The sequence below is a fragment of the Trachypithecus francoisi genome, unplaced genomic scaffold (genome assembly GCF_009764315.1).
Source record: "Trachypithecus francoisi isolate TF-2019V2 unplaced genomic scaffold, Tfra_2.0 Contig01440, whole genome shotgun sequence".
In the NCBI taxonomy this organism is placed as follows: Eukaryota; Metazoa; Chordata; class Mammalia; order Primates; family Cercopithecidae; genus Trachypithecus; species Trachypithecus francoisi.
Window position 1 is genome coordinate 28,965,158 of NW_022681431.1, and position 25,453 is coordinate 28,990,610.

Here is a 25,453-nt window from a genome sequence, read left to right on the forward strand (position 1 = left end):
AATTGACAAATGGGATCTAATTAAACTAAAGAGCTTCTGCACAGCAAAAGAAATACCACCAGAGTGAACAGGCAGCCTACAGAATGGGAGAAAATTTTTGCAATCTACTCATCTGACAAAGGGCTATATCCAGAACCTACAAAGAACTCAAACAAATTTACAAGAAAAAAACAAGCAACCCCATCAAAAAGTGGGCAAAGGATATGAACAGACATTTCTCAAAAGAAGACATTCATACAGCCAACAGACACATGAAAAAATGCTCATCATCACTGGCCATCAGAGAAATGCAAATCAAAACCACAATGAGATACCATCTCACACCAGTTAGAATGGCAGTCATTAAAAAGTCAGAAACAACAGGTGCTGGAGAGGATGTGGAGAAATAGGAACACTTTTACACTGTTGGTGGGATTGTAAACTAGTTCAACCATTATGGAAAACAGTATGGCAATTCCTCAAATATCTAGAACTAGATGTACCATATGATCCAGCCATCCCACTACTGGGTATATACCCAAAGGATTATAAATCATGCTGCTATAAAGACACATGCACACGTATGTTTATTGCAGCACTATTCACAATAGCAAAGACTTGGAATCAACCCAAATGTCCATCAGTGACAGACTGGATTAAGAAAATGTGGCACATATACACCATGGAATATTATGCAGCCATAAAAAAGGATGAGTTTTCGTCCTTTGTAGGGACATGGATGCAGCTGGAAACCATCATTCTTAGCAAACTATCACAAGACGAGAAAACCAAACACCGCATGTTCTCACTCATAGGTGGGAACTGAACAATGAGATCACTTGGACTCGGGAAGGGGAACATCACACATCGGGGCCTATCATGGGGAGGGAGGAGGGGGGAAGGATTGCAGTGGGAGTTATACCTGATATAAATGACGAATTGATGGGTCCTGACGAGTTGATGTGTGCAGCACACCAACATGGCACAAGTATACATATGTAACAAACCTGCACTTTATGCACATGTACCCTAGAACTTAAAGTATAATAATAATAATAAAAAAAACACATAGACTGAAAATAAATGGATGGGAAAAGATTAAAAAAAAAAAGAAATGAACTATCAACCCATGAAAAGACATGAAGGAAACTTAAATGCAGCTTGCATTTACTAAATTTAAGAAGCTAATCGGAAAAGGCTACATAATGTATGGTTCCAACTATATGACATCCTAGAAAAAGCAAAACTAAGGACATGGTAAAAAGATCGGTGGTTGCCAGGAATTAGTGGGGAGCAAGGGATGAACTGACAGAACACAAAGGATTCTTAGGGAAATACAATTACTCTGCATGATACTATAATCACAGATACAAATCATTATACATTTGTCCAAACCTATAGAATACATAACAGCAAAAGTGAACCCTGAGGTAAACTATGGACTCTGAGTGATAATGATGTAAGTCAATGTAGGTTCATTACTTTTAACAATGCACCTCTATGGTGGGTGATGTTGATAATGAGGGAGGCTGTGCATGTGTGGGGCAGGGGACACATGAGAAATCTTTGTAACTTTCAGTCAATTTTGCTGTGAACTAAAACTGCCCTAAAGAAAAGGAAGTCCATTTTGAAAACAGCAACCACAACATATCTGGAAAATGGATAAATCAGTCAATCTATCTATCTATCTAATGATCATCTTCATAATCTAAACTGTTGGTTGACTTTGGAGATTATTGGCACAAAAGCAATTTTAAAATATTAAGACCAGGCTGGGCACAGTGGCTCATTCCTCTAATCCCAGCACTTTGGGAGGCTAAGGCGAGCAGATCACCTGAGGTTGAGAGTTCAAGACCAGCCTGACCAACATGGAGAAACCCTGTCTCTACTTAAAATACAAAATTAGCCAGGTATGGTGGCGCAGGCCTGTAATCCTAGCTACTTAGGAGACTGAGGCAGGAGAATCACTTGAACTCGGGAGGCGGAGGCTGCAGGGAGGCGGAGGCTGCAGGGAGCCAAAATCGGGCCATTGCACTCTAGCGTGGGCAACAATGGTGAAACTCCACCTCAAAAAATAATAATAATAATAATAAAATAAAATATTAAAGCCAAAAAGGGGTAATTGAGTAGTAGGCTCAAATATACTATAATATCATTTAAACCAATATTTCTCAAGTCTAAGTAAAAAAAAAAAAAAATCAAGTTTTCACAAGAACAAAACTCTCAAAGATCTGATGAACCTTGTCTGAGAAAAAATAATAATCTCATCTTGTTCTAGAAAAAAATATATCTTAATTATTATCACGAAAAAGGGGAACATTTCATCTTCATACCTCGTAAAATATATGCATTAAGAATTATTTAAAAACCAAAACGTTAAAGGTCTAAAAGAATTTGCAGAATGTCAAAGTTACACCCAGTTTGAGAAACAGCATTCTCCACTTTTTGCACTGGGCAATTTGATCCACAGTGTGTGAATTCCCACGGGAGCACTTGGAGTTTCAAACACCTAAACCTCTATGGAAGCAAACACTAAGCATCACATCAGAGTTTTCCTTTGTTTCTCTCTCTCTTTCTTTCTTTTTAATTCAGGCCATTAGCAATGACTTTGTTTCTTAATGACATGGATGTGCAGCTCCTCACGATCACACATATGAAAAATATTCAAATACAGAAAAGCAATGCTTCTTAAAGTTTGGCTTTGGGCAGCCTTAATTCTCAGAGATGTGCTGCCATAAACAGAGCTTTACTCTGTATATGAAACAACCACATTTCCCCTTTGTAATTATTAAATATGTTATGTATACAGATCTACTCTATAAAAAAACACAGGCAGCTCTTTATATTATTTTCACATTTCGTTAAATAGAGAATAAGTCAAGTTGCATTTTCTTTCTCACCAAGTCATCCTAAATCTCTGTGACGGATAGCACATGCTTCCGCGTCCCTAATGCTACATACACCCTTCTCTTTTGTATGGATGTCATTTCTGCTCCTGTCTTAATTCCCTACCCAAAATGAGTGCAAGATTTTTTATGTGTTTTTTTAAATCTAGAATCCCTATAGAAGAGAAAATAGAAGCTATTATGGTACATTTATACAGTGTAGATGTTCAAAAAATATGTTGGGATAATAAATGAAGGCACACATCACAGTTGTTTATCACCGGGCTCCAAACTTAGAAGAAAACGCTCAGAAATAGCTGCAAGTCACCCACCTTTAGGATCTTATGCTATTTGGCTGACCTAAATATAAGAACATTAACCAGTGTATCTTTCTATGTACCACTGTCAGAAAAACAATTAGAAGGAACTTGCAGTTTCCCAGAGTGAATACGCCCAGAGAGCAAGATAAGACTCGCTTGGGCAGGGGGAGGTAGTGGGGTGGACACAAAATAAAAAAAAAAATTTAAAAAAGCAGCTGGGCACAGTGGCTCACGCCTGTTATCTCAGCGTTTTGGGAGGCTGAGGCGGGTGGATCACCTGAGATCAGGAGTTCGAAACCAACTTAGTCAACATGGCCAAACCTCGTCTCCGCTAAAAACACAAGAATTAGCTGGGCGTGGTGGTGGATGCCTGTAGTCCCAGCTACTCGGGAGGCTGAGGCAAGAGAATCTGTAAGAACCCCAGGAGGCGGAGGTTGCAGTGAACTGAGATTGTGCCACTATACTCCAACCTGGGTGACACAGTGAGACTCTGTCTCCCAAAACAAAAGTCCCTCTTGAATTCTGGAGTCAAGTCTAAGTGGCTAGGGATGATCTAAGTGTGTTCCATGTCCTCAAAGATGAAAGAAATAACCCTGGACCTTACAAGCCGTCATGGCTCTTTATTTTTATGAAACAGAGTCTGTGCCTCTCTGCCACATTCACCTTTTAGCTACAGGATTGCTTCTCTGAGCAAACACATTTTGGTCTTTAAGGTGCTGATATAGTAAACATTATCTCATATTCCTTTACTCAGAAAACATTTCATGAAAAATTCTGAATGCCATAGAGACACAGTGACATCATTAATTTCAAAACTTTATTTCCTTTTTTTTTTTTTTTATTTTAGGGACATGGATGCAGCTGGAAACCATCATTCTTAGCAAACTATCACAAGAACAGAAAACCAAACACCACATGTTCTCACTCATAGGTGGGAACTGAACAATGAGATCACTTGGACTCGGGAAGGGGAACATCACACATCGGGGCCTATCATGGGGAGGGAGGAGGAGGGAGGGATTGCATTGGGAGTTATACCTGATATAAATGATGAATTTGATGGGTGCTGATGAGTTGATGTGTGCAGCACACCAACATGGCATAAGTATACATATGTAACAAACCTGCATGTTATGCACATGTACCCTAGAACTTAAAGTATAATAAAAAAATAAAAATAAAATTAAAAAAACTTTATTTCCTCCTCAACAGGATTAGAAAATTGATTAGTCCATAATTAGCATCACCAGTCCTTTTATCTCAGCCATGCCAAGGAATTCCAAAGACATTTCGATTCTTGAAATACTAGAGGCAAGGCATACTGTGCTTTTTTAGTGCCTTCAGCAAATTCAGCATTTGATTTTTATAATTATTTCTTCAAACATGATCTTGCCTTCCCAGTGTACAGTCTCAAAGAAAACTGACTTGATTAATTCTGTGCACAGTGACACAATCAGATTGAAACACTTTTTAAACTAGGAAAACTGCATTATCATATAACTTATTATTATATGGATTTTGATAGGGTACAGGTCAAATTATGTCTCTGGATCATCATAATTATATAGATTGAAAAGCAGACATGAGGCAATAACAGCCCACAAGGCAGAGGTTAAACAGGTCACTAGCAAAATAAAAAAGATACACTATAATACTTCCCTTTCCCTTCATTTAAGAAAATATTTTTTTTTCCTTTAGATCAAAGGAGACTACTATGGGAACACCTGAAACAATAAAGGTTTCAATAAAGAATGTTACAGCACTTTGCAAAGAAAATGTGGTAATGAAAATGCAGCTTAAGGTTGAAATTGGGAAAAAAAAAAGACAGCATATTTTGGCTTTTTATTACAGGATATTTAAGAGACAGCTTGGCAATAAATGTTAACATCTTTCTAACGGTTGGCAATGCAGTAGTATAAAGCTGAAAACTCACCTTAACTTATTGACACAGCTAGTTTTAAGTTACATTGCTCATTCCCAGAGGAACTGCACCACACTGCAAAAAAAAAAAAAGTGCTGAGCTTCACTCAATAAACGGAGGTAGGTGTGAGCTCCCGTTACATGGTCACATTAGACATCTTCACTCAGGGGAGGCAATAAGAAAGACAGGGAAGGAGCAGGCAAATCAATGAAGAGGAAGAAAAACGATAGAAATGTGAAGAAGGAAAAAGAGAAATCTCCAGAGAAATCTGGAGAAAATCAGAGAAAATCTCCAATAAGATGCCAACTATCCTGGATGCCAACTAATTTTAAAAACTTGCCACCAATAAGATGCTTATCCTGGATGCCAACTAATTAAGAAAAAAAAAACCTTTCTGAACTCTTTCTATGTTAAGACACAGAAAGGATAAAAAGTGATTCAAGGCATTTGGTAGAATGATTTACTTTCCTTTGGGTATATACCCAGTACTAGGACTGCTGGGTCAATTATTCCACCAAAAAGACACAAGTACTCGTATGTTCACTGCAGCGCTGTTAACAAAAGCAAAGACATGGAATCAGTCTAAGTACCCATCAATTGGATTGATGCATTGGATAAAGGAAGTGTGGTACACACACACCATGGAAAGCCATAAAAAAGAAAAAATTATGCCCTTTGCAGCAACATGAATGTTGCTGAAGGCCAAAATCTTAAACAAATTAATGCAGAAACAGAAAACCAAGTACCTCATGTTCTCACTTACAAGTGGGAGCTAAACATTGAGTACACATGGACATAAAGATGGGATCGGCAGACACTGCTGACTACTGGAGAAGGGAGGGAGAGAAGCGTGGGTTGAAAACTTACCTATTGGGTTCTATGCTCACTACCTGAGTGATGGGATCCATACCCAAGCCACAGTATCATGCAATGTACTCATGTAACAAACCTGCACATGTATCCTCAGAACCTCAAAAACATCTTGATATTATTTTTTAAAAAAGAAAAGAAATTAAAGGCTTGGCCTTTGTTCTCAACATGATTACAATTTAGTTAAAAGACTAATGATTAAACCTTGACAAAATAATAGAAAGAAGAAAATATAGTATTAAGAATCAAATCACACAACAATTATGTGTGTTCTCATGGTTTATATGTTTATTAAGCTACCTTTCTCTGAAATTTTAATATAGAAATTGGTTTAAAATTGGATAGATAGATACCCCTGCTCTAAGATAAGATGACTTGATACTATAAAAATATTGTTGCTAGGTGCAGTGGCTCACACCTGTGTGGGCAGATCATTTGAGGTCAGGAGTTCAAGACCAGCCTGGCCAACATGGTGAAACCCCGTCTCTACTAAAAATATAAAAATTAGCTGAGTGTGGTGGCGGGCACCTGCAATTCCAGCTACTTGGGAGACTGAGGCACAAGAATCTCTTGAACCAGGAGGCAGAGGTTGCAGTGAGCCAAGATCACACCACTGCACTCCAGACTGGTTGACAAGAGCTAAACTCCGTCTTAAAAAAAATATATATATATATATATATACACACACACATACACACACACACACACGCACACGTGTATATGTATGTATATAATATATATACGTGTGTGCGTGTGTGTATTCATTGTCTTTAAATTAATTGTTAAACTTGAAGAAGTTCCAATCAAGATTTCCACTGGATTTGCAGACTTCTTCAAGTATTCACATGGATGCAAAAGCACACACTAAACAAATAGCTAAGTCCACTCTACAATATGAGAAGATAGATATGTGATTTGTCCCTCTCAGATATTAAAGCACAGTAACTAAATACAGTAAATACTGGCTAAGATCAAGAAAATTAAATTCATAGAGGAGAAGAAAAGGATCTGATTCAGATTCATGCACATGTGGGAATTAACACATGTCAAAGTGACACCCCAAATTCCAGGGAAAGAATGAACTGTAAATAGTGGTAGGAAAACTGGCTCACCATATGGAAGAAAATCAAAGTGGATTCCTACATTATGCAGTATTTAAAGGTAAGCTCCAAATAAAGTTAAAGATATGAATATGAAAAATGGAAGTGTCAGATTAATTAAAGACAGTATACTTAATATTTTTTGATCTATTAGTGGAAAGGGCTTCTTAAACAAACTGTGGGACAAAATATTTACTACATTGATTACATAAAATGGACAAGTTTAAAACTAACAAAGGGCACCATGAACAGATATAACAGGAAGATGACAAAATGGGAGAAGATAGTTACAATGTCTAAATTCAACAAGGAATATAGGAGGAAATAAAAAGAATACAAGTACACCAATAAAAACTGGACAAATGATATGAATAGAAATCATTTTAAAAAAACAAAAGGGCTAATAAGTATATTTACAAGTTGTTCAAACATTGTAACAATTAAGGAAATACAATTTAAAATATAGTAATATATATCAAATATCTACCAGATTAGGAAAAAATGTGAAAGCTGAATAAAGTCAATGATTGGCAGGGATGTAGAGATCTGGGAACCCTCATGTACAACTGGTTGGAGAGTAGAGCAAGGCTGAGTTCAATTCAGTAATAACATACCTTACGATGGCTATACATTCCTCTGTTCCATGAAAAGGTCGTAAGTACAAAGTGGCCCCCAAATGCTGAAGGAGCCAAAAAAAGAACAAGGGAGACAAATTCAGTTTGGCAGTGAAGTGTGTTTTACTGGGGGCACTTACAGACAGAAGCGTGGTCTTGGGCAGTTGCAAGACAGGTAGAGCTTCACACCTGCAACACCCCAGACCCAGGGCTGGGTATATTTCCAGAGGGAAAGGGGATACATGATTTGTGCAAGACAATTAAAGGCACCCTCCAGAAAAGGCAAGTGTCACAGCCTGTAATGTGTGCCATAACATCAAAGTTGACCGCATTATAAACAGGCGATAAAATAGCAATCAAGAGGCATTCACAAGACTGGGGTAATCGGAAGTCAATGTGGTACGGTAGATTAGCATCCAAAGTGGAGTCACTTTTGTCTCCACACTCTCTCAGAGAAATTCCCCAACGTTCCTTAGGGAATCTGTTAAGATGTTTGTCACAGCATTGCTTGTGTTAGTAGGGCATTGGTGGCAAACTAACTATCCATTCCTGAAGAAATGGGAAAGACAAAAGGTAATGGGTGCTCATTATGGAGTATTAGACAGCAGTTAGAAGCTATAGACTACATGTAAATGCAGGAACATGGATGGCTTTTGGAAACACACTGCCAAATGAATAGCAAGATAAGAATGAGATTCGCACCACAATGTCATATAATAGCGTGTTAAAAATACATGCCGGGCCAGGCATGGTGGCTCACGCCTATAATCCCAGCAATTTGGGATGCTGAGGTGGGTGGATCACCTGAGGTCAGGAGTTCGAGACCAGCCTGGTCAACATGGTGAAACCCCATCTCTACTAAAAATACAAAAATTAGCCAGGCATGGTGGTACGCAGCTGTAATCCCAGCTACTCAGGAGGCTGAGGCAGGAGAATTGCTTGAACTCGGGTGGTGGAGGTTGCAGTGAGTTGAGATTGTGCCACCGCATTCCAGCCTGGGTGACAGAGTGAGACTCCATCTCAAAAAATAAAATAAAATAAAAATACATGCCTACATACACTGTGCCTGATGATATACTCCCAAAGAGTACACAATGGAAAGAGAAGGACTGGAGTGACTTTGAAGTGGAGAAACCTGACTCCGCTCCCTCAGTCAGGTTATCAAGGTCAACACCAACACTGATAAGTCATGTTGACAGTATGTACCCTGGATGTGACATAACGAGAAGGAGACTTTAACCTCTGCGGTCTTACTCTCCAAGGACATGTAACTCCAGTCTCATTATAAGATAAACATCAAACATATCTCAGCTGAGGGCCATCCTACCAAATACCTGACCAGTAATCTTCCAAATTGTCAAGGTCATCCAAAACAAGGAAAATCTGAGAAACTGTTATAGTCTAGAGGAGCCTGTGGAGACATGATGCTAAATATAACATGGAATCCTGGGTGGGACCCTGGGACAGAAAAAGACCTGACAGAGAAACTAAGGAAATCTGAACAAAGATTGGACTTAACACTTTAAAATATAGGTTATAGGCTGGGCATGGTGGCTCACACCTGTAATCCCAGCACTTTGGGAGGCTGAGGCAGGCAGATCACCTGAGGTCAGGAGTTTGAGATCAGCCTGCCCAACATAGTGAAACCCTGTTTCTATTAAAAATACAAAAAATTAGCTGGGCATGGTGGCAGATGCCTGTCATCCTAGCTACTTGGGAGGCTGAGGCAGGAGAATCACTTGGAACCTGGGAGGCAAAGGTTGCAGTGAGCTGATATTGTGCCACTGCACTCCAGCCTGGGTGACCAGAGCGAAACTTCATCTCAAGAAAAAAAAAATATATATATATATGTGTGTGTGTGTGTGTGTGTGTGTGTGTGTGTGTGTTATATAACAGTAATAATGTATTAATACTGGTTCATTAGCTGTGACAAACGTATCATAACAATGTAAGACATTAACAGTAGGGGAAACAAGGTATGTCTGGGTACACAAAAATATTCCGTACTTTATAACCTTCCTGTAAATCTGAAGCTATTCTAAAATTTAAAAATTACATTAAAAAAAGAATCCATGCCCACAAAGGCATACACATTTTAAAGAACATATACAAATAAAAGTAATATCGAACATCATAAATTAGTTGCCCATGAGGGTATAGGGAGGGGATGGGCATGAGAAAAGGGGTTAAAAACAAAGCAGATCCCCAACCTTCTTGTTTACAGAAGAAACTAAAATCAGGAAGGGTAAAGTGATTTAGCTAAGACTGTTCCAACAACACGGGCCTTCTGACCCTGGGTACACCAAAAGCTGTTTTCATAGCTAAGACCTGCTCTGCCTGCTCTGAGGTTTAAACTAAGAGTTTCACTCCAGGGGTAGAAGAAGGAAAATTCAGTAGATGAATCCAAAGGAAGCATGAAACTTTCCATGAAGTGGGAAAGGAAGATGTGGCTTTGGGTCTTTAAAGCAAGTGACAGCATCCCAAAGGGCTCCCCATAAGGTCATACACAGGAGCTGGCTTTAGGGCCGGAGACCTGGTGAGTCATAAAGGGTATTATCTATGGCCAAACCTGGAGAAACTAGATTTCCAGAAGATGTATTGACAAGTTGATAGGTCCATGGAATTAATCGAAAACATCAATGGGAAGGATTTCTTGGACCAGAAGGCAGGGAGACTTCCCAAATCAGAACAATGCTAGGGAATGGCATAGCCAGGACTGCAGAGAGGCTCGCAAGAGGAATATTTGGTAGAGATAGAAACAGTTTTGTTCTCTTTTTCCTATTTTCTTAATAAAACCTAAAAACTTTAAAAGGACTCTAAGAGCCTTTCCTGCAATTGGCATAGTGACAGCAAAGGCAATCCCAGAGGTCAGGAGGAGGGGGCTGGGGACGGGGTGGAGAGGAGGCATGGGAGCAGAGATGTGAACATGGCCTGGGTACCTCCTGAACAGGTGCAATTACGCATTCGTAGGATCCTCTGAGAAAGTGACAGCATTTGAAGTTAGAAAAGTTCCACTCGAAATTAAATCATCTTAGTATAAAAATCTGAGGAAACTAATTAAATTCTCAAATCACAGAAAACAAGGAAAGCACACTGTTCTCAACACCTGCAAGTATCAGAAGAGATTTAGGCAAAGACACGTGGTTTTGCATCACACTCAAGCCCACCTACTTTGGGGATTCCCCATCCTGCTAATATCTTTTTGAAACAATAAACAATCCCAGATGGCTGAATTACTTGGGGGTCAGGAATGCATATGTTTTCAAGTGAATACTGGGAATAGAAAAGCTGGAATAAAAATTGTCACAGTCAGTAACCAGTCAGTATGGCTCGAGATCTGAAAAGCAACTGATACGTGCATTGCTACAAGAGTATTCACAAGGAAAAAGTCTTTTTCCTACCAGAGTTTTATCAAGGCTACTAAGGAGTTATCAGTCCATTCAACAAGTGCTTTACAAATTATGATACAATCATAAAATGAAAATCTATGCCACAATTAAGACGAATGAAACTAAGATTATAGCATGTTACCATTTCTGAAAAATATACAAAAGGAAAAATTAAGTTGCATCTATATGCATGGAATATTTCAAAGAAAATTGGAAAGACTGGTTTCATCTGAGAATTAGGTAGCTAAGATACAGGAATAGGTGGAAGACTTTTCACATACTATACCCTTTCATAGTTTTTGAATTTTGAATTGTGAATTTACTGTCTCTTCAAAAAAAGAATGAATAAAATGTTAAAATAACAAATATTTACATATTTATACTCCACCATTTTGCTCAAAGACTTCAAGAACAAATATATATATATATATATAATATATATATATATATATATATTTCAAGTAGATAAAATAAATGAGTGATACAAATTTAAAATAAAACAGGAGAGGCCGGGCTCGGCAGCTCACACCTATAACCCCAGCACTTTGGGAGGCCGAGGCAGGCAGATTACCTGAGGTCAGGAGTTCAAAGCCAACATGGTGGAACCCCATCTCTATCAAAAATACAAAAGTTAGCCAGTTGTGGTGGCGCGTGCCTGTAATCCCAGCTATTCAGGTGACTGAGGCAGGAGAATCTCCTGAGTCCAGGAGGTGGAGGTTGTAGTGAGCTGAGATTGTGCCAATGCACTCCAGTGTGGGCAACAGGGCAAGATTCCATCCAAAAATAAAAATAAAATAAAATAGGGGAAATAAAACAACAATCAGAGGTAAGTCAAGCACAAGAAATGTGTACATGGTATCCTTTTTGGTTGCTGGATGTGGCCATGAATTTGGTGTCAAAAGTAAATCAAAAATCAGAGTCAAGTGTTTACATTGAGCTGCCACTCAAAAGGGGAATGGCTTTTCTTGTAGAGGAGAGCAAAGGAAAATTTCTCTCAAACATCCATCCAAATAAGATCCTGGGATACCACAGGCAGTATCCTCAACAACAGGGCGCAGCTGAGGAGACCTTCAGGAGGGTCCTGTCCTTCCATCTCCACATAGAAGGTGGGATGGTTCGGACTATTTAGCAGTGGGGCACAGAGCTCAGGACCTAGGAGACAGCTGGCCCCAAAAGGTAGGGACAAGAGAAATGCTACAGGGCAGACATGCCACTTGGCACATGGGCTCCAAGTTCCAACCGGAAAACCTCTTGCGCTTGATCAGCTAAGTCAGGGGAAGCGGAGAGAAAAGTCTAAGTCAATAGCATGTTATTCTTTTGTCTTTTAGACAAACAGCACATTGTTTGCTTCCATTTCCTCCCCGGCACTGTAAGAAAACGGGAAAATGGGCATCAGATTCACGGAAGCTCCCAAACACTTGGTTTCCACAGTTGTTTCATTCATTTGCCAGAACCACTTCCTTTGGGAATGACAGTCTTTCCTCTCCTTCTCTTTCTTCTTCACCCCAGCATCCCCAATGCGGTTCCTAATCACCACATTTCCTCCAGCGTCACACATACACGGTGCACAGAGACAATGCTATGTGTTCACCAAACCAGTTTCATTTCCCTCCTGGGCACCCAGCAAAGTGACATGCTCCAGCCTCTCTACAGTAAGAAGAAAACACATGATTGAGTTCATATCTCCCATGGAACCTGGGAGATACGATGTTGCCACTTCCAGGGTTGTCCCCTAAAATGTCCTGTGCAGTCACCCATAGTCCCCATCAGTTTCCCAGATACCAGTTGGATTTTGATACTCAGGACAATGTCAGAAGCCTTTGCCAGCCTGAGTTCTAAATAATTTTGTGACCCCAAATCCCCCTCCACTGACCTATAATGGCTATAATGTAAGGAAGAAAGAATTTATTTCTAAGATGCTGAAAGTGTTTGTTGCCAGAATTATGCTGCCTTGTCTGACATAGATATTGGGGTTATCCTGAAACAAACCAAAAAAAACCCTAAAAATATAACATTGGTGTGGCAGTTTGGTAGTAAATGGGGAAGGTTCGGATATTATAGATCTAGGTTATATGATAGCAAAATACTGGCAAAACTTGCCTACAATACTTTAGAAGGCACACTACCTGCCTACTGAGCTAACGGTTGTAGAACCAGAGGGTTCTATTCTAGGACTTTTAGGACACGGATAGAGTTCTAGAAGAATTGAAAGAGGATGAAGAATACTTTGAGATATGTTATTTTGTTACTATATTCATTACTAATTATCTATATTGGTGTTTGGTCAAGTTTTTCAAGAAAATAAAGCAAGAATCCACCTGACCCATTAGCAGATAGAAGTCATATGTAAGAGAGATAATGCATACATTTGGGACATAGAAAGGTTGAAAAGCCATTTGCCAATGGCTTCTAGACATCCAACCATGAGAGATGGCATTTTAAAACACATTGAGGGTTAGAGATACAGGGAAACTTCTCAGTTGAGCATGTGACTCAGGCCTTTGGCAAAAATCTAATGAAGGGCATGGCCTTTCCACCTGCTTTTTTTAAATAAACTCAAGATACCCACCACTGAATTGGGAAAAAAAAAGAGACAATGCTTCCTCACAGGCGTAAGGAAGCATTAAAATAAACAAGCAGTCTTGAAATTGTATCTAGGAGAGAATCGTTTTGTTACTGATACATGGAACTTTCTAAAAAATAAATTGGAAGCCTTTTTACATTATTGAAAGAATAATATTACTAAAGACATTATGACACTAAATTAGAAACACTTTTAATATTCTGCAAGTCTTAAATCAGTCTCAGGAAGGAAGTAGGCTATGAATGCTGGCAGTCCCCTAGGAGGAGAGAAGACCGAAGATCCATTTCTGACGTGACCAGGAGAATAATGGACAGGAAAGAACTCCAGGGGTCAGTGCCAGGGATCACTGGGAAAAATGAAAAAGAAAGTCCCTCCTGCAGAGGAAGATCAGATTCTATTCTGGGAACTTGTCCCACTTTATGGAAAGGGAAAAGTTACAGTGTCACCCTGCAGGATGCTAGCTTTGCTATGGACCAGCGATTTCTCTTTGTCTTCGTTCTTCTTTTTTTCTGGATGGGGAATATTACTGTTATCATGACCACTGAAAAGTCTAGAGGAAAGCAGTAATATTTCTCTTTTGCTCATAGGTCACCGAACCAAGGGGAGCCACATTCCCACTCAACATGGAGGCCCACCCATGGAGATCCTGAAATTTGAGCTGAACACAGTGATTGGGAAGAACTTGAGGTCACTCCTATTAAGAGGGGATGTGTGTGTTCCATGTTAGAGGAAGAATGAGATGGATAGTTGGTGGCCAGAAGGGTAGACCATGATAGAGATGATGCTACGTGTTTATTAAATCCATTTCCTTTTACCCACACATTCAAACTGCATTTTCCAACTTCTCCTGCAGGTAGGTGGGCTCTGTGACTGAGTGCTAGCCAATGGGATATGATCTGACTCCTAAAATCCACTCAGTGACATCAACTGCTCTCTGCAAATGAGAACTCAGGCTACAAAGCATACCCTACCCATGTTCTCTTAAGCAATGAGCATGAAGCACATCATCTGACAGCTGGTTTTAGCCATGTGCATATTGCCCTGAGTTGGGTGTGCTGTTCAGCCTACTGTTGTCTACTTCATTATAGCCTCTTACCAGCAATTCATTTTGTGTTCCAGTGAACTATTTTGACTAATAATGACTGATAAAAGGTAAGATGCCCATGCTGGCTTTGCTGGAATAAAACAAAAGGAAAATAAAAAAGTAGTTAGAAATCTTGCAGATTAAGAGTCTTAAATAAAATGGACAAGGAAACAGAAGTTGAACATTAACAGGCAATCAGGGATAAGCCACCACACACGAATCATCCAAAAAGATCTTCCATATGGAATAATTTTATTTATCATATCAAAAGTATTATCTGTATCAGTAAGTCCTAAGATATTATGAGGATATTACCCGGACGAATGTACCAATAACTGTACTAACATCATCTGGGAGAAATTAAGCAGTCATGATGCCAAGACATTCAAAAATACTGAAACAGTGATTCTCAATGTGTAATGCAAAGAAGGCATCCTTCCAGGCATCCTGTCATAAAGACTTTTCCTAGTCTTTGCCCAGTTAGCACTTGCATCTCCTTGAGCACGTCACCTGCAATACCCAGGATAGGTGTGGGCCTGGCAGGCCCTGACAGTACTCAAATCCAGTTGGTATAGTGTTGGGTGGGGCTGAAGGGCTACAGTCACACAGCCTGATCTAAAACTCACAACTCTCACGCATCAGAAGAAAGTTGTTTAGCCTGTATGCTTACTTCAGGCTATTAGAAAAAAGAAAAAGCAGAGGTAACAAGAAGGTATGAGAGTCTATGGGAGAAAAGGCAGCAAAGGCATTAGTAACTCTGGAAAGTCATGAAACTTTAATCAGCACATTTTAAGAATCTTAATTTTCACCTTTTTATCACTACCCACGGGACACTTACACCTGATCTCCAACCTGACTTACAGAAGCTAGAAAATGCCCTTCCAGCTGTTCCTCTGGATTAAATAGAAGCCAGCCAAGGCCAAAGTTCTGTTGGAAGGCAATCAGAAGAGGAGAAACAGAAAAAATATATATGTTTTGGCATGTCTCTGTAGGCCCAATATGCCTGCTGCTACCATGATGAGTGAACAATACTAGATTCTGCCATTCCCGGGTGGGCTAAAGGGGCTCTTTCACCAGTACTGATATTACCTCAAGATTCAGAGATGTTTGAAAACTTTCCCACTGGCTTGAAGAACTCCCTTTGCCATAACTATAAAACTGTCACCCATAACCCATATCTTGACATCGGGGTCTCAAGTACAGACTAATGCTTAATGTATTAATACATCATCCCCTCTTCTCGTGCAGACATCTAGGCCTTCATCAAAATTGTCCCACCCGGCCGGGCGCGGTGGCTCAAGCCTGTAATCCCAGCACTTTGAGAGGCCGAGACAGGCGGATCACGAGGTCAGGAGATCGAGACCATCCTGGCTAACACGGTGAAACCCCGTCTCTACTAAAAAATACAAAAAAATTAGCCTGGCGAGGTGGCGGGCGCCTGTAGTCCCAGCTACTCCGGAGGCTGAGGCAGGAGAATGGCGTGAACCTGGGAGGCGGAGCTTGCAGTGAGCTGAGATCCGGCCACTGCACTCCAGCCTGGGCGGCAGAGCGAGACTCCGTCTCAAAAAAAAAAAAAAAAAAAAAAAAATTGTCCCACCCCTCCCCTCCTGCAGTCCACCCCACCTCCAGCCCCCTAGCCTGTGCATCCCCTGTCAGTGTCAGTAAATGACAGCCAGGACCAAAGCTCTACAGTGGGGAGCAGGGGAGGTATGGCAAGAATGCACAAAAACACTCAGCACATGGCTCCCACCTGCCCTCAGGAAGCTCGCAGTCCTCTTGGGAGGGACGAGGATGCCTAACCACGGATTTCGTGAGACATGTGGCACAGCAACACAAGGATTATTAGGGTTCACAGGAAGGGACAAGCAACTGGGCTGGTGCATGTATGGCTGGCTTGATGGGATCTGCCCAGCAAGAGTTCTTCCCACTCTCCTAGGTCTACTCAGTACCTTCTTCCTTTGGCTGTGTGTGTGTTTATGAATTCCTTTATTAATATATATGTATGTATTCCAGATATATATTATAATATATATAGAGAGAATATATAGAGAATATATATGTTTCTATATGTTTATATATATATATATATATGGAGAGAGAAAGTCCTTAACATCATCCATAGGTTCTTGGAAACTGAACCTTTAAGTGAAACCAGGTCTAGCAGGTCCTCAAGTAACATCATTTCATTCAATGTAATTTCAGTATAACACTGATGAGGAAAAACATTGGTTCCATTATACGCCATTTCACTTAAAGTCACAGTTTACAAAAACCCATGCACAACATTATGGACTTTCCGTGTGTGTGTGTGTGTGTGTGTGTGTGTGTGTATGTGAATGTATGTGTGTATGTGTGTGGGAGGGTGGATGTGTATGTGTATATGTGTGTGTGTGTGTGCGTTTGTGTATGGGTGTGTATGTGTGTGCATTTATGTGAGTATTGGCGTGTATCTGCGGATGTGCATTTAAGTGGGTATGTGTGTGTGGGTGTGGATGTTTATGTGTGAATATAGGTATGTGTGTGTTTATGTGTGTGTTTGTGTGTGTACGTGTGTGGGTGTGTGGGGTGTTTGTGTGTATGTCTGTGAGAGTGTGTGTATAGTGTGCGCTTATATGTATGTGTGCGTGGGGTGTCTGGGGATGTATGTGTGTTTATGTGTATGTGTGTACATGTGTGTACGTGTGTGTATGTGCATGTGTTTATGTGTGCATTTGTGTGTGTATGTGTGTGAGTGTGTGTTTTGGTGTTTATGTGTGTATCTGTATGTGGGAGTACATTATGTGTGTATGTGTGTGTATGTGTGTGGAGGAGTGTTTGGGGTGTGTGTGTTTACATGTATGCGTGTATGTGTGTGTATATGTATCTGTGTGTGTGTCTATGTGTATGTTTATGTATGGGTGTGTGTGTATGTCTGAGTATGCGTTTATGTGTGCATTTGTGCTTCTGCATGTAGGTGTGTTTATGTATGTGTATATGCGTGGAGAGTGTCAGGGGTGTGTGTATGTGTGTATATGTGTATGTATGTGTATGTGTGTATGCGTGGGTGTGGTGTGGGTGTGTTGCAGTGGGTGTATTTACGTGTGCATATATGTGTGTGTTTATGTGTGTGTGTTTATGTGTGGGGGTGTGTTTGTGTGTTTATGTGTGTATGTGTGTGTTTTTGTGTATGTGTATATGTGGGTGTTTATGTGTGTCTGTGTGTCAGTTTAATTGTGTGTGTTTGTGTGTATGTGTGGGTGTGGGTATGTGTGTGGGTGTTTACGTATGTCTTTGTGTGGGTATGTGTATGTGTTTATGTGTGCATTTGTGTGTATGTGGGTGTGTGTGTGTGTATATGTGTTTATGTGTGGGGTGTGTATCTGTGTGTGTTTATGTGTGTATGTGTGGGGGGGTTGGGGTGTATATGTGTTTATGTGTGTGTGTATGTGTGAGTGTGTTGGGGTGTGTGTATGTGTGTGTATAAACACACGTGTATGTGTGTGTTTATGTGTGTGTGTTTATGTGTGGAGGTGTGTTTGTGTGTTTGTGTGTGTATGTGTGGGTGTGTGTATATGTGTGTGTATGTGTTTTGTTTTGAGATGGAGTCTCACTGTGTTGCCCAGGCTGGAGTGCAGTGGTGCGATCTCAGCTCACTGCAAGCTCCACCTCCCGGGTTCACACCATTCTCCTGCCTCAGCCTCCCGAGCAGCTGGGACTACAGACACCCACCACCAGCCTGGCTAATTGTTTGTGCTTTTAGTAGAGACGGGGTTTCACCGTGTTAGCCAGGATGGTCTCGATCTCCTGACCTTATGATCTGCCCACCTTGGCCTCCCAAAGTGCTAGGAATACGGGCATGAGCCACTGTGCCCAGCCCTGTGTGTGTGTGTTTATGTGTGTGTTTATGTGTGGATGTGTGGATGTGGGTGTGTGTGGGTGTTTATGTATGTCTTTATGTGGGTGTATCCGTGTGTGTTTATGTTTGCATTTGTGTGTATGTAGGTGTGTGTTTGTCTGTATGTGGGGGGGCTCTGTGTATCTGTGTGTGTTCATGTGTGTATGTGTGGGGAGTGGGGTGTATGTGTGTTTATGTGTATAGGTGTGTGTATGTGCATGTGTGTGTGTGCATGTGTGGGTGTGGGTATGTGTGTTGATGGGGTGGGTGTGTGTTTGTGTGTATGTATAAACACATGTGTATGTGTATGTTTATGTGTGTGTGTTTCTGTGTGGGGATGTGTGTGTTTGTGTGTGTATATGTGTGTTTGTGTATATGGGTGTGTTTATATGTGTATGGGTGGGTGTCTATGTGTGTGTGTATAAACATGTGTATGTGTGTGTGTTTATGTGTGGGTGTGTGTTTATGTGTGTGTATGTGTTTATGGGTGTGTTTATGTGTGTGTATGTGTGGGTGTATGTGTGTGTTTATGTGTGTATGTGTGGATGTTTATGTGGATGTTTGTGTGTGTGTGGTGTTTATGTGTGCATTTGTGTTTATGTGTGTGTTTGTGTGTACGAGTGTGTGTTCGTGTGTGTGTGTAGGAAGTGGGGGCATATATGTGTGTGTCTATGTGTATGTGTGTGTGTGTTTATGTGTATGTATGTGTGGGTGTGGGTGTGTGTTGCGGGTGGGTGTATGTATGTGTGTGGAGGGAGTATGTGTGTATGTGTGTGTATGTGTGTGTATGTATGTGTGGGTGGGGGTGTGTGTGTTGGGGGTTGGGGGTGGGTGTGTGTCTATGTGTGTGGGAGGGAGTGTGTATGTGTGTACACACACATATATCATCTTTCTGTCCTGTACTTTTTTCTTCTTCCCACATTGCAGAAAGTCACTCCTTCACTCATACAAGAACTCTTTCCCTTTGCAGGAAATTATTCTTTAGCCACTTGAAACTGCAGCAAAGCACACAAATGGCCTCCCTGGGAAACTGGTTTTTACCCCTGTAATGCTTAGGCCCTTTCCTCTGAAAGCTTTGTCTTCCTTCTGTGTCTGTGTGTATTGACTCAGACTATTCGTCCAGTGAATAGAGACATCCAATTATATTTCCTACTGAAAAGTTAACGTGTTCTTAACACTTAGCAAGTAAGAAAAATAATAATGTCTCTTTGTTCCCCATTTTTTTCCACCTGAGGACTTCATATGCAAAAAGAGATTTTTAAAGCATAACATGTAAAGGTTTGGTTGATTAGACATATATTAGGTTTTTCTGTCCTCTTGTGCGAAGGTTCAGCCTTTTAAATGGGGTGTGCAACTATTAGGCATTAACCCATCTGTTTTGTTTTGCTCTCCTACTTTGGAAGACTAACACATAGTCTCACAACAAAAGCCATACCAAAAGCCATTCTTTTCCCCAGCGATACGCCCTGACCACCACCAACTTACTGTCATTTAGAAATATTCAGTTAAAGCGTTATGCTGCCAAATGCTTAAGAGCCTCACAGATTCCAAACTCTTCTTTCTTTGGTATCCTGACCCCATCCTTTCCTAACACAATCCTGCCAGGGTAACCCCCTCAATACTCCTTAAATATTGATGCCAAGATTTTTCTCATTCCACTCACGCCTAAACTTAACCCATTTGTGGAGGCACGGATAAATCATGACATTCTCCAACAAGTCTTTCTTGGCCATAGTAGCTCTAAGTGATGCCTCCCTCTTTTAAATTGTAATATGCAAATATCTACAAAGTTAACAGCACATTGTGGCATACAACAGGACGCCAAGTCGGCAAAAGAACTAACACTTTCTTTGTATCAAATTCCACCAGTAGCTCCTTAAAAGCAGATGGCAGAATTCTACAGATCATGTGCTTGGAATCACACAGGCATTTTTGCCACACTGAACTATCTGTGACTTTTTCTCTCAATGACGTTTATGAGCTTCTCAGGGACAAGGATCATTTCTCATATAGGTCCAGAATCCCCTACAATAACTAACACTAATATTGCTGGATATACAGAAAATACACAGTGGATTCTCACTGATTTGCCCCATAGGGAAGCTGAGAAAATTATCAGGTTGAACTGAAAAATGAAATCATACTGAAACAATAAATCAGTAATAGGGCATGGAGACTAAATGTGACAACAGTTTCAATGAATTGAATGGAATTTCGATCTCCTAGAGACCCATTCCATAAGTCACTTCAGCAAGGAAGGTGTCCCTAGAGGGAAGGGGCAGATTGATAGAATCAGAATATCAGTTTTCAAATGGCCGCAGTGATCGTCTGATGCATGCCATTTTCTTAGAGAGAAAGAAGTGGTGCTGGAGAAGCCTCAACCAAAGCTGGGGAGACCAGAGATGGATGTAAGGTATCCTCAGTCCTGACTGTGTCCTTTTCACATGCTCAGCAGCCTTGTGGCAAGAATGCACAGCTATTTCTCACTGTAGAAAGGGCCTTACCTCTGCCTGGAGGAAGGGAGGGAAATACCATTCAGAGTTCCCATCCACATTTAATGGGAATGCATTTAATGTTATCTCGATGATGTGTAACACTGTTAATTGCAGATCTATTGTAATTGCTTTATTTTCTCTATGTCATCTAGCTACATTCAACAAACACTAACACATTCTCTAAAGACTTAGATTGTACAACAGCAAGGGTACAGTATGTTAACAGGAAAACGTGCAAAATGTGAGATCAAATAATTAAACACTTAATTGAGCAGCTGAAATTTTTCTTCCTTTAAACAATTTTTCATTGTTTTCAATGTTCTGACATTACTTTTCTCATCAGGCAATGTGGGGCAGGGTCACCAGTACAGTTTTGTAACACACCCATCCCTCCATGAACGCTCACTGAACACTTGTCATGGGCAGGCACTATTCCAGCAATTACGAAAGATCAAATGAATAAAACTCTGTTCCTGTCCTCATGAATCTAGTAAGATGCTTACAAATGAGCACAAAAAGTCATAAAGAAGAACATAAAGTACTAATAGGAGGCTATGGAATTTCAGAGCAGGGACAAATTCCCCCATTTCCTTAACTGGGGAAAACATACTAATAAAACCATATGGCCAGGCATGGTGGCTCACGTCTGTAACCTCAGCACTTTGGGAGGCCAAGGTGAGCAGATCATGAGATCAGGAGATTGAGTTCATCCTGGCTAACACAGTAAAACCCCGTCTCTACTAAAAATACAAAAAATTTAGCCAAGTGTGGTGTCACGCACCTGTAGTCCCAGCTACTGGAGAGGCTGAGGCAGGAGAATGACTTGAACCCTGGAGGAAGAGGTTGCAGTGAGCTGAGATCGTGCCACTGCACTCCAGCCTGGGCGACAGAGTGAGACTCCATCACACACAAATATACATACATACATACACACACATACATATATATGTATGTATGTATGTATGTGTGTTTATGAAGCCATCGTCACAGAAATTAGAAAGTTCTTACTTTCAAACAATGGACTTTTTTAGATAATTCTTTTGACTGCTAACACTTGGTTGCCTTTTAACAATGACTATATGAATTTTTTCACAGATGCTGATTTTAAAAGTTTTCATCAAACATTTGCTTTCATCAAAACATTGCTGCAAAGGAGTTAATGATGAATAAGCACATAACTTTGCATGTTTGGTAGACCTTGCAGCTGCTAAAGCATTTTCACAGGTGCAATTTCGATAGATCTCATTTGGTCACCACAAAATCCTGAGGAGTACGCAGGGCCTGTTGATTGTCTTTCTGGGTGCATATGTGTGTGTGTTACTATAATTATTTTTATTGTGCACAGAGGAATCTGAGGCCCACCAGAGTTTGCGTAATGACAGTGACAACTGGCATGTGTCAGACTTGTCAGACAAGAAGAAAATTGCTGGCTAAGCCTTCCAATCTAAAATTACTTACAAGTTCTTATACTTGAAAACTCATGTTCTTAGCGAGACCCAGTCTCTACTAAAAATAAAAGTTAAAAATTGGCTGAGTGCAGTGGCGTATGCCTGTAGTCCCAGCTGCTCAGGAGGCCAAGGTGGGAGGATTGCTTGAGCCCAGGAGGTCGAGGCTGCAGTGAATTATGCTTGTGCCACAGCCCTCCAGCCTGGGTGATGGAGTGAGACCCTGTCTCAAAAAAAAGAAAGAAAAAGAAAGAAAGAGAGAAAGAGGAAAGAAAGAAAGAAAGGAAGAAAGGAAGAAAGAAAGAAGAAAGAGAGAGAGAGAGAGAAAGAGAGAGAGAGGAAAAAGAAAGAGAGAGAGAAAAGAAAGAAAGAAAGAAGAAAGAGAGAGAGAGGGAGGGAGGGAGGGAGGGAGGAAGGAAGGAAGGAAGAAAGGAAGGAAGGAAGGAAGGAAAAGAACGAAAGAAAAAGAGAAAGAAAGAAGAAAGAAAGAAAGAAAGAAAGAAAGAAAGAAAGAAAGAAAGAAAGAAAGAAAGAAAGATTGTTTAATGTTCCTACTGGTATATGTTCTCTTGAAAACAGAACATTCCCTAGCAGCACTCAGCGTCTTGGGATCCCCCAGTTCTCTTTACTCCATCCACAGCACCTCATTCGCTCCTCATCTTCGGACACAGGCCAAACTCTCTGCTCTCATCCTCTGCTCCCAATAGAGGATCAAAAAGCAGTCTTTTGCTCCTCCATCCTAAAGAGCCAGTGCCACTAATTTATGACTTTGGGGAGTATTTGCACTTTAAAACTTGGTTATAACTCTGCAGAAGGCATCTCGACCGTGATAAGCACATGTTGGGTATTGGCCATCAGGTGGAAGCAATTTTCAGGGAGGAAGTGGCCAATGGCTGCTTCATCGCTTGCTGATATCTTTCCCTACAGTGGTTAACAAAGGTCTTCTGAGCTTATCTTCGGGGTCACAGGCGGAGACAGAAACTGGCACAATGCATTCCACCCCGGATCCCTGAAAGGAACTTCGTGGATGCACAGAAACAGATTTACCAAGCAGAGAAAGCCCAAGCAGAGACTCCAGGGGCTGAGACACAAATTTAAAAAAAGGATCTGGGAAGCAGCCAGCATCTGACAATGACATCCCCAACCCTCACTCCCAACCCCACACATATACACTTGTCCTGGCTTTGACCTCCGACTGTACAGGTTCAAGTCCTGTGGTTCTTCAAATCTGCCCCAAGTCCAGAGGGAGGATCCTAGAGTCCTACAACAATGACCAGGGCTGCTCCCTCCTGCATTTGCAAACAGAGTGGAAAACGCTGTCCTTACCTCGTAGTGGGCCACACGCTGCGATTCGGAGATCAGTTGTGCACTGCACACCTTGCAGTAACTGTCTGTAAATAAATCCTGATCGATATCGGAGGACTTCATCAGGCTACAGGAGAATCAACAGAAAAGAAAAATGAGTCCACTGCTTTGATGTTTTTTCTTTTTTTTTTTTTGAGACGGAGTCTCGCTGTCTCCCAGGCTGGAGTGCAGTGGCCTGATCTCAGCTCACTGCAAGCTCCACCTCCTGGGTTCACACCATTCTCCTGCCTCAGCCTCCCGAGTAGCTGGGACTACAGGCGCCCGCCACCACGCCCGGCTAATTTTTTGTATTTTTAGTAGAGACAGGGTTTCACTGTGTTAGCCAGGATGGTCTCGATCTCCTGAACTTGTGATCCACCCGCCTCGGCCTCCCAAAGTGCTGGGAATATAGGCGTGAGCCACCGCGCCTGGCCTGCTTTGATGTTTATGCAGGATATTAACCGTGTGAAAAGCCAGGATCACAGTAACAGGTCTGACAATGATGACAGAGGGATGGGTCTCCCTACACTCTTGACGTTACCATATCAATTAACCATAATACGTGCCTAGGTTATAATTTTCTCACAAATGCCCAACAGAGTGGCTATACCCTAAAAAATAGAAATCCAGCTATAGTTTTTCTGTTGGAACAAACCAGACTTACATCTAATGTCTTGCCAAGAGTTTATGTGAGGGCGGGGCACCATGGCTCACACCCCTAGTCCCAGTGTTTTGGGAGGCCGAGGTGTGAGCATGGCTTGAGACCAAGAGTTTGAGGCCAGCATGGGCAACATAGATTCTGTCTCTACAAAAATAAAAATTCTAAATAAGAATTTATGTGAGATATTTTTACATGTTATATATATTAACAAAACGTTGTAAGCATCCAACAATAGAAAGTGGGTTAAATGAACTTTGATACGTCATCACGCTAGAAAATTATGTGGCTTCCAAATCTAAATTCAGATAAATTATTCTTTAAGGGAATATTAGGAAAAGGTTTACTATTAACAAAAGAGATTTATAAGTATGTATAGTATTACACTAAATTTGTTTTAAAATATGTATAGATGCATTAAAAACATTCCGGGAAATTATAACATAATTTTAATAGCACTTATCTTTGGGAAATGACAGAAAATTGCTTTTGCAATTGTCTTCATTTTTAAATTTTTCTTCAACAATCACATTTTACTTTTGTAGTCAAGGAAGAAATTAGCTTTGTCTAGAGCCTTTAAGCAGTATAAAATCTAGCTTAGAGTTAAATAGTTACACTTAGAAAACTAAAAAATAGAATCAGACTAAACTATAACTTTCCTTGCAACTCCATACTTTGTAACACGGGGAGACCTCACTATTCAAGCTGACTCTTCTCCATTTAGGGTTGTTGAATTCATAAAGGCCACCTCCACCACCACACACCTCAACTGAACCCACAAAGTAAATAAACATATTCTCAAATTCCAAACCCAGAATCAAAATGCAGCCAAGGATCTCAAGCTTCTGAAAGTGATCTGTTGGAAACGGATCTTGTGGCAGCTGAAGGATC

At 40.7% G+C, this 25,453-nt stretch overlaps 1 protein-coding gene across 1 annotated transcript in view; it reads right to left on the reverse strand.

Annotated features, from left to right (window-relative positions):
* ZMAT4 (zinc finger matrin-type 4) overlaps nucleotides 1–25,453 on the reverse strand; it is a 382,122-nt gene that overhangs the window by 280,683 nt on the left and 75,986 nt on the right. The window contains exon 2 of the mRNA XM_033232049.1: nucleotides 23,887–23,992. Within this exon, the coding sequence (XP_033087940.1) occupies nucleotides 23,887–23,988 (102 nt within the window). The 5' untranslated portion in view covers nucleotides 23,989–23,992. The remainder of the gene's footprint in view (nucleotides 1–23,886; nucleotides 23,993–25,453) is intronic.